Genomic DNA, 10,701 nt, shown 5'->3' on the forward strand with positions numbered 1-10,701 from the left:
TCTGCACAGGGAGGAGAGGATTAGCACAACCACTCAGCTCATCTGCATACACGTTCCCAGAGAACCACATGAGCACCCAGGGCTGCACCTCTTTTGTATAAAACCTGGCACTCCTATCACAGAGGCTCCACTTCATCTACTGTCACTGCTGTGAGAGGATTTAATAAGGACCACAGTTTTTTCCCTTTTGGATTTTAAAAAAATATTTTCAGGATCTTTTTTTTATAATTGAAATTTGCATTTTTTTTGTCTGTGATGTCTCTATTTAATTGGGACAATGCAAGTTATATCATTTGATATGGTCTTGCTCTGAGCATCACACAGTTTTCCCCTCCTTTTTTGGGACTTTTCCACTGGGGTTGTTCCTTCATCTGGTTTGGGAGACTGTAGCACCAGAATGCCATCTAGAGAGTCCTACGAGGTTCACAAGGAAGAGAAGTCCCTGGTGCAGAAGGCCAAGCGAGAGGCCAATCAGGAGGATATTCTGGTGGCAGCTCTTGGGATGAGGATGGGGCCACAGAAACCTCCAGCCACTTTCTGGCAGCCACTTAAACTATTTGCCTATTCACAGCTCACCTCACTGGTTCGCAGAGCCACACTGAAGGAGAGCGAGCGGGGGCCCAGATCTGAGAAAGTCCACAACTTCAAGGTGAGACTTAACAAACTCTTATCAGCTGTTTCCTCTCCGAAACGTTGCTTTAATTTCATCATGTGTGGCCAGAGGGCTCCTTCTCATGCCTCCCTTGAGAGAGATGGGAGGAGAAGGGGGGACCAAAACAGAACTGTTTTGGTCTGTCCAGTGAGCCTTTATCAAAAGAAAAATCTGTTGGGGGGTCTGTGGACCACTGCTGTTAGTTTGAGCTCCAGATGGAGAGATTAGGCCGATGGAGAGGAGAAACAGAGGAGGAGTGTTTCCCTATTTGGCTCAGGCTCTCTCTCCTAGTTTGGCTGCTTGTGGGATGGGAGTAGCAAGTGAAATATTACCTTCAAAGCTTCCAAAATGCTAAAGCTTTCCAATCTATTTCTGTTGCTTTGTTCGCTAAAATTAATGAATGTTGCATTCAACAGTTTAGCAGTGTATAGTTTCTGCAATCAAAGCTCCCACAACTAAAGGATAATGTAACATGTGAGTGCATTTATAATGTTATTATCAACAACATCTGTGCTAAAACAAGTCTTTCGATATTAAACTTTCCAAATTAAACTCCCTGGCAGTTAAACGTCATATATAAAATATTAAACTACAGATTTACTCCTTTATTTTGAAAACATTCTGCCTCTAAAATCAATTCCTCTATATAAACACATCACCGCCTGCATGTAGATGTTTTTTTTTCTCGCCAGTGAGCCGTAAAGAAAGACATGATGCAGTACGTTTCACAAACCAAACAAAGAACAATTATATGATCATACAAACACCACAAATTGATTAGAGACATGTGAAATTGTTATGCTAATATTCTGTAAATATCCAAAGAAATTGTCAGATGACTCAAACTGCACTTTGTTTTGCCAGTTAGAAACTAGCAGTTCATCACCAAAGCCGTTTGTTTGTCTGCTGTATCTGCTGTTGACTAAATATGAAAACAGGCAGAGTTGTTGCTTGCTCTGGCTCCCAGAGGTCTCCCTGATTGGCTAGGCTGTTGTCACCTGGTGGATTTTTGGGATTTCCTCCAGCAAGGTGGCCTCCCACTGTTTCCATAGCAAGTTTACCTGACATCTTGCACCTTCACCCTGACGAAAAGTCAAATCCTACTGTGACATGATGGCAGAGCCTCAGTCTTGTCAGTTTGAGGGTCTGTTTGAACAACAATCCTCCTCCTCTGCCTCATTTAAAGTGACAACACCTACAGGTCACCTGACTAACGACGTGGTGTCTATGGAACAAACGGTTGCAGCTCCCCACTGTCTTCTCATTGCCCTTCATTACTAACGTCTGTCACTGTCCTCCTCTCTGTTGTAGGTCCATACCTTCCGAGGGCCTCACTGGTGTGAACACTGTGCCAGCTTCATGTGGGGACTGATGGCTCAGGGGGTGAAATGTGCAGGTACATCTTGTTCTCAGGCGACACAGTCTTGTATAATCTGCTTTTATGGTACATTCATGGTGTACAAAGTGGGCATTGCTGTATATGGGTTACTTGGTTATTAGTGCAACTGGAGCTGGATTATTGAGTTTTAATCGAAAATCCTGATTTGTGGATTAGTGGTTGAGGGAAATGAGCACTTTACATGATGTAACATGGACTTTACACTATGTTAAAACCTTATTTTGACCTACTTTTCCCCCCATTGCTTTGTGAATGAAGTATATATACAAACCAGTAGAAGAATCATTTTAGCATCGTCAGCAATCACCAACAGATTATTTAAAAATAAATCTAAAATAGCTTTAGTCTTTTTGGAAATAATAACTAGGTTTTTTAGTTCAGGACTTGGGTTGTTCTCCTTGTCATTATCACAATAACAAAGGCGATCTGTGTTTCCACTTCCATGACTTTAATGGATAAACATTCGATGCATCAAAACCCAATAAACACACAACAGTAGGCTCACTACAGCAGCAGACAAACATAATGTGATTAAAGCTGAGGTATTTGAATTTTTCTAAATGCATTTCGTCATAATAAGCCTCAGAGTGTGAGAATATTTTGAAATATATTCACCTTCAATCTGTAATAATGTTCAGTCCTTAATGAATATTTCTTTTCATTTCATGTGATTGATGTAACATTCACATGTTGTTATTGTGAGTAAACGCTCCTGTTGTATTTTTCCGTTTGCTTGTCAAATGCTCTGACGAGATTTCTGTTTCACTGTAGCTGTGGCTGGGATCCGTTTCACCTCCCAGAATAGTGCTATAATATAGTCTGATGTGTGTCTTTGATCTTTTATTTATGAAACAAAGTATGTCACACAAATCTGTGGGAGCTCTGGCCTTAATTATTAATTTCCTGATTTTGAACGCTGGCAACAATAAAAAAAGGCACATGTGTTTGGAACTAGTCTTTATAAACTCTTATGTGCCATCTCTTCAGTCTCGACCACAGCAACCAGAATCTAGGGCAGCGAAGTCTCACATGATGCTCGGATTTGCATACCAAAAAATGTTCTCCCACCCCCTTTTCTTTTTGAATGTGTGAACAGTTTTTGGCCGTGTGCCAGGAAGCCAGCCTCTGCTTGTGCTTGTTGTGCCACATTTCCTCATCAGAGTACGCCCCCCAGCCTCATCCCATCATGCCCATGAAGGAAAACAAAGCTGGCATGTCTCTTTAATGAGGAGCAGAGCTCGGAGCGTGGGGAAGGACCTCCGTTTCCACACACATTAAAATTCAGCGGCTTCAACCAAAGAGCTAGGTCAAGCAGCTCAACCTCTATTTGACTTAAATACTTGGTAAAAAAAAAAAGAAACAGACCATCCAACAAAGACAGTGGTACATTTTGTTTTCAGTTCCAGTCAGAAAGGGACCGGTTTAAACTGGTTACTCTGCCGGTCGACATGGTGATAGTGTGCTGATTAGAAATTAGCAACCAGCCACCATTAAGCCTTCTCTCAGAGCCCTTTAGCCAAAGCAGAGTTGCAGTCTCCTCTCCATAGCAACAGAGACAGAGCTGACGGTGCAGTAAAGCAGCATCTCCTGTCGCCTGGCTCCCAGTGTCCCTTGGGCCCCTTTCTCACCCTCACCCGGCCCACCTGGGACCCAGGGCCGTCAGTGTGCTCACATGGACAACAGGAGCTCAGCAGACTTGTGTCTGATGACAGGCCGTCCTCTATTACACTGCCTGTCTCATATCCTTAGGAGAATCATCTCTTAAAGTAATTACATTTCTGCATCAATGCATATAAATGCGGGCTTTTCTCAGGGGATCCATATTAATCTCAATATTGTCCGTGTTCCTCCAGAAGCATAGATTCTTTGCTCTCAGATGTCATTTTAATTAAAAAATTTAAAAAGTAGCGATTCTTCTGAGGGATTTAAATGTTATTTTTTTATGTTTTTGGAATCAAAAAGCAGACAGCATTTGTCAAAAAACCCTATCAGTACTTGGAAACGGCTCAAAAGATCTGAGAGCTTGAAGAGCTGCCCTATTTCAGTCTGGGAAACTAGGTCTAGTGTAGCCCGCAGCGCCTCAATTGCTGCTTCCACAGCCATTGTGCATGAGCTTGGATTTGGAAAAGAATAGAGCACACAGCAGCAGCGCTCACTATCCCTCCTCCAGGCCACAGCGTTTTCAGTGTTCCTCTAATTCCCTCCATGCGTCTCTGTTACAAAGCAGAGCTGCAGTCGCTCTCTGCATCTGCTCTCCACGGGCTCCTCTGTTCCCGACAAGGTGAATCCTGCCCTGAAACAGCTGTGCCTCAGGCCCCATCCGCTGTGACTGAAGACAAAACGCAATGTGGGATACTTAAACTGTCATCATGACTAATATGCCATTTGAACACCCAGTGTGGTGCATCCTATGCTTGAAAATATCATATAGGAGGAAAAAAAACAAAACTCAAAGAGAATTTCCCCCACTTTTGATGATTATCAAATACATTCTGCCTGTTGTTTGATTTACTATTAAATGCTTTCATACGAATTGAAAATAGATACACAGAAATATTTCATGGATTAATGAACTGTCTTGTGGTTAATCATTGTTTTATTTTACTGTTCTTAATAAACAAATGGCGTCCTGGAGGTGACTTTGGATTTGTCCGGTGCTCAAGGGGACTTCAATGCCATGTGTGGTGGAGAGAGAGGAGCTCTCCAGTGGTCATGTGACATTTAGGGGGCAAACATTGATCAAGGGAATTAACACTCCTCTGTAAGCCAAAACACACATGGACCCAGCCGACCAAATCCAAATTAACCTGATGTTGAATGTGAATTTGCATTTAAGTCCTCAGTTTAGAGATAAAATGACTGACCTACAAGAAATCATTTATATGACTTTGTATTGTTGTTGACACATTTTTTATCTTAACTAACTCTTACATTTTGGCTCTTTTTAAGCTACAGACATTTATGAACTATATATGAGCTGTTTCTTTCTTTCTGCAGATTGTGGTTTAAACGTCCACAAACAATGTTCATCTCTGGTGCCCAACGACTGCAAACCTGATCTGAGACACATCCGTAAAGTCTACAGCTGTGACCTCACGACCCTGGTGAAAGCTTATAATACAGCGCGACCCATGGTGGTGGACATGTGCATACGAGAGATCGAGTCTAGAGGTCAGTTTATGATGTGTGTGTGTGTGTGTGTGTGTGTGTGTGTGTTTCATATATTTACCACAATATAACACCATTTTCCCCAAGATGTAAATATGCAGTTTAGTTTATATACTAATTAAATACATTAGGCCCAAACAGCTGTAAAAATAGACTCTGATTTACTGAGAATAATTGGCTGAGTGGAAGCTCTCTATTGAAGGATTATAGCTGATATGCTGCAAACAAACAAAGAAAGGCGGTTATAATTTAGGTCACCACTGCATACAAAATGTCGGCATTTAAATGCAGCTGAATTTATAGCATATAAATATCTTCACCTCTATCCATGAGGAAACATCTTGTGAAGACATTTAAAAATATATATATATTTTTCTTGGTTCACCAATTCATATCAAACAATGAAATGTTGAGCATTTAATTCAAATAATCCAAAACTTAAATTTTAAAAACGTTTAACATATTTAGCCGATATTGAGCAGGAGCCCCAACTGAAATAGATCCCTTTAAAATACCATTTGAAAATAAGTTTATGAATCCTGTTTATTGTAATTATGGTGCTTATAGCGTTCCTCTAACAATATATACTACTAAGTTGTATGTGCTTAAAGTCTGCCTACATTACTAACTGAGGTAATGTTTTTGGGTGGGGGGGATGACTGAGAGGAGTGATGAGTGTGTTGGTAATTGTGAACGTGTAATGAGGAGTACTTTACTCTGTTTCCTGCTGCCTTATTTGATTGCATTTCAGTTAAATCATTCAACTATGTAGGAAACTCATTGCTCCCTCAGTGTCTGCCCTTTAATTTATGTCTATAGCTAAGTTTGATTTATCTCTTTATTATTTTGCCCAGTGATGCAGAAAACTATTTGCATGAGCCCATGTTGTTCTTTTGTGTGACATTGTGGACATTTTATCCTTAATTTCTTATGCATATTTAAGGGTGTTTAATGGCATTCCTCAAATTACCCACGGCGATATATGCTGGGGGATTTGTCTACATTACTCATGACAGCCCTGACGATGTCTGAAAGTTTTTTTATTAATTGTTATTATGTTTGTTCCTCAAGGACTAAAGTCTGAAGGTCTCTACAGAATATCTGGATTCAGTGATTTGTTGGAAGAAGTCAAGATGGCGTTTGACAAAGGTATGTGTTCCTTTATAGATTTCTGTCAGCTCATAACATGAAGATTGACATAGCGTGCTTTCATATGTTTACATAAAACACACAGAGCACTTCGGATTAATGAGACAGTGACACATTTGTGGAGGATTACTGTCCATCTTGGAGTGCAGATCCTATTCTGACGTGTCCCTCTCACGCAGGGTTTCAGAGTGTGGACAGGCAGGGGGACCTCGGGGGATACAAACCATAGATGTACTCTCACTGCCTTTAACATAGCTGCAAAAAAAACAAAAACCCTTCCGCTGTGTTGGGATTCAGTAGTAGACTTAGTGAGAATGAGCCTGTCTTTGCCCAGTGCAGTGTGAATTTTAACTGTAAGAAAAAGCCCACAGCACTGGGCTAAACTCTCCTCCAGATTCACATGTGGGAGATCATCCATAACAGAGTGTCACTCCAGCTCACAGTGCTGTGATGTTCAGTCTGGCAGCACAAGTAGGCCATGGCCTGCTCAAAAAAGCATGCATAACTGAGGGAAAGTCAGAATAAAACAGGCCAGGCGGATGATAGCAGCTACTTTGAACAATACAAAGCGAGAGAAGATTTTTTTTCCCTTATACCAACCACAGTAACACAATCTCTTTACTCCTCAATTCACATGATGATGTGAGAGTGTTGATGTCAAGCATTTTTACAGTGTGAAAACTCACTTCTTCTTGTCTCCCTTATTCCATCACACCTCCTCACAGATGGTGAGAAGACAGACATCTCAGTGAATGCCTATGAAGACATCAATATCATCACGGGTGCACTGAAACTTTACCTCAGGGATTTGCCTGTTCCCATCATCTCATACGATGCTTACCCCAGGTTCATCGAGGCTGCAAGTAAGTCACAATGAGACAAATTAGTCAGAAACACACCTGTTTTAGTGTGTTGGATGTTGCTGCAGGTGAAGATGACAAACAGTCATTGTTAAGCTTTATGTAGTTGGCTTCAGGTGGTCACACAGCAAGACATTAACTGCAATTTATCTTTAAAATCTTTATTTGCAGAAAATGCCAGATGACACTGTCAAGCTATATTGGCTTAATTATGGTGGACAAAAAAACAAAAACACCTGCATGTGAGGGAATCAAATTAAATGACCTCAAATAAATACTAATGTTTGATTTCTGTTTGATCCCATAAATAGGTATATAATGCATACATGCTGTAGTATGCAGGTTTCTTGTGTTAGACTGCACTTTGTATCATGTCCTTTTGGCAGTGCGTGGCTGCTGCCAGCACAACAACACTCCTTTGCTGTTATTTAAAACTTTGCTTACACAGATTGTATGGCTTTTATTGATAAAAGGGAAAACATTCATTGATAATCTTCCTCTGTTGCATTCAGAACAGAATTGTCAAAATGCAGCTTAATACAGCTGACGTAGAACAAGTTGATGACATTTTAAAGCTGAACACTGACCCTGTGTCCTGAATAAGTATTCAACTCCATTTGTGCCCCTAATTTGCAAAACAGAACAGTCAAAGACACATTCACAATGTGTTAATCTGCATTAGCCATCTCAAGCAGCCTCAGACTTCCTCTCAGAGACTAATAGCTTTTATTACCCCACAGGAAGTAACTACATTGATTTCTGCTTGTGTCCTCTGAGGTCAGAGAGTGTAGTCTGGCCTCTCTAACCACACACTCCTCTCTGTTTCCGTTCAGAGCTCACAGATCCGGAGAAGAAGCTGGAAGCTTTCCGCGAGGCTCTTGCTTTGCTGCCGCCATCACACATTGAAACCTTAAAGTACCTCATGGCGCACTTAAAAAGGTGAGCAATGCAGTCAAACGCTTCAAGAGCTAAGGTATTGTGTTAAAATAAATAGGAGGAAGGGGCTCTAGAAGAAGGGGATGATAATGTATTCCTTTCTTTTTGAAGAAGGGAGAGTAATATACATTACATTTTATGTTTGAATTGGAAGGCAATCTCAAATTCTTTGCAAACTTTTAACTATGGCTGGCTAAATACCATTTAAAAGTGTTTCATTATTCTTAGACTTTTATGGAGAGGGTGTTTCAAAAAGGGTGGGGGGTCTATTATTCAAAACACTCTGGAGGGCCTTGCTCAAAAGAAAATAGAAACATGATGTCCAGTCCCCCTCACCACAAAACAAAAAACAAGAATGGGTTTTCTAACTTTTTAAATCATTTTCTTCTTTTCTGTCAGGGTGACACAGAATGAGAAATTCAACCTGATGAACGCAGAGAACCTCGCCATCATTTTCGGACCCACCCTCATGCGTGCACCAGACCTAGACGCCATGACAGCACTCAACGACATCCGCTACCAGAGACAGGTGGTGGAGGTGCTCATTAAAAATGAAGATGTGCTCTTCTAAACACAGATCAGGACTTTTTATAGAACGGCTCTCTAATCATTCTTCTGTGTAAAAACTTGAATGACTGTTTGTATTACATTGATTGATACAATTTTTTAAATGCCCTTTGTATTGACTAGTGCTGCCCTAACATCTGTCCTTCCCTGTATCGGGTGTGGACGATGAACTTGACACTTGTAAGTACTTTATGTCTCCCCATTTTTGTCGGGGGATTTTCAGAAGCTGACAGGCCAGCATGCATGATGCGAGGTCTTTGTTGCTTTGTAGTCGTAACCCAGCATGTGTAAAGATCGTGTAGCGCTGAGATTTCACTTTTGTCTGTTCTGTGGTAGATATAGTCCGCTTTCCCAGCTGCCTGCTGTGCTTCTTTTTTTTTTCAGTCACACATTGTATAGGAGGGTGTAAAATAATGCTACTGATATTTCTGGGGTAATTTCTATGATGCTGTATGTTTTTTATCTCCTCAATTGTTTTTATGTGACCTGAATACTTGTAGTTGAATGCGCCTTTCCTGTTCATGTGTAGACACTGTTGCATTTGCCTGGCCGTAACATTTTATTGTGTTTTAAACAGCATTATTTGTGAATTAAATTTTTTATTGTAATGTTTTTGTACACAATTTGTGCATGATCACTTTAATTTATTAAACCGTACTCTGAGAAATGTTTTGCTGAGTCATCTCACTTACCACAATAAAGATCTACATCAAATTGTGTGTTAAAACTGCATTAACTACCCTTTATAGCCACTTTTGGGCAGCAGAAACAAATGTAAACATAACTCAAAAGTTGATATGGTAAACGTGTTGTCATTTTTATTTGGGGTTGTGTTCCTGGCCGATTGGCAATTATAAGTAAGATATTTTCTTCTTTTTGTTCTGTCAATATAAAATCTTTGACATATTGTCATAAATCATTTGAAAAAGACTGATACTAACAATTTATCCATCTCACTAACAAATATTGACTGTGAAGCCAAAACTATAGTTAATTTCTCCGAGCCATCGGCCTCCAGTGTTGCACTACAACGCACCGGCTGACATATTCCATCATCATCATGGACAATTTCAGGTCAGTCCGTTACACTCCGTCCTAATGCCATAAATTCTCACTAGCACCCAACATGTATGAATCTACCGCTGAAAATAGTCCCCAACAAATGTACTTTTTATTCCTATTTGAGTAATGTTATCTACAAAGAGCAGTAGCTAGCTATTTTAGGTAATTACCCTAATTAAAGATAAAAGTAAAATGTGCCTCATTGGCCTTGGAGCTGAGTGCCACGGACAGCAAGGGGAAATCAGAAATTATCGAAAGTACAGACAAACACATTCTTGATTTTTAATCGGATTTGTTGGCAATAGGAAAAAAAGAACAGCATCTGTATCCCTTAAAATACTTAAGATTATATAAACATTTGATGCTGCTTAAAACATTTGACCTGAGCAACATTGCAGCTGCAGATATGACTGAAAGTCATCCTCTGCATATTCAGAATGACATGTTGTGCCTGAAAGCCACACGCCATGTGACTTTACTGTACATAAACCCCTCAAACAACACATCAGTCACACTGATTCATAGTGAGATTAAAACCAAACACACAACACCTAAGGCAACACCACTCGGCAGACTGTTAATTACTGGATATATGTGCAAACAATGTCACATTAAATTCATGCATTTTAGGTTTAATTACCCACAGGTTATGTCTTTCCAGGCAATTTCTACAAACCAGAGATGCACAGCTATCAGGGACTAATTACGCGATCACTGTTTTGAACTGTTTAGGCTCAAATAGGAGTTATTTGGATGGCAACTTCATTCCACATTGTATGTTAATTTATGATTTTTTTCTGTGGACACATGCAATGATTATTGCTGACAGATATAAAATCTGATGTAACCACAGAGTTTGGCATGCCATGATGTTCGAAGCTTTACATTTAGATTTTCCCCGCGTTTAG

The 10,701-nt window shown here is 40.2% G+C and overlaps 1 protein-coding gene across 5 annotated transcripts; it reads left to right on the top strand.

The window, feature by feature from the left end:
• Positions 1–397: 397 nt before the first annotated feature.
• On the top strand, positions 398–9,072 carry chn1 (chimerin 1). 5 transcript variants are annotated; one of them, XM_054615592.1, is made up of 7 exons: positions 398–649; positions 1,964–2,048; positions 5,049–5,222; positions 6,291–6,368; positions 7,094–7,231; positions 8,062–8,167; positions 8,564–9,072. In XM_054615592.1, the coding sequence occupies exons 1-7, from the start codon at positions 398–400 to the stop codon at positions 8,733–8,735; spliced, it is 1,005 nt and encodes a 334-aa protein (XP_054471567.1). In that variant the 3' UTR covers positions 8,736–9,072. The 5 variants fall into 5 exon arrangements, with proteins under 5 accessions (XP_054471567.1, XP_054471568.1, XP_054471569.1 ...); XM_054615593.1 differs by lacking the exon at positions 7,094–7,231; XM_054615594.1 differs by lacking the exon at positions 5,049–5,222.
• Positions 9,073–10,701: the final 1,629 nt, after the last annotated feature.

This window comes from Anoplopoma fimbria, chromosome 16, assembly GCF_027596085.1.
Source record: "Anoplopoma fimbria isolate UVic2021 breed Golden Eagle Sablefish chromosome 16, Afim_UVic_2022, whole genome shotgun sequence".
Lineage (NCBI taxonomy): Eukaryota > Metazoa > Chordata > Actinopteri > Perciformes > Anoplopomatidae > Anoplopoma > Anoplopoma fimbria.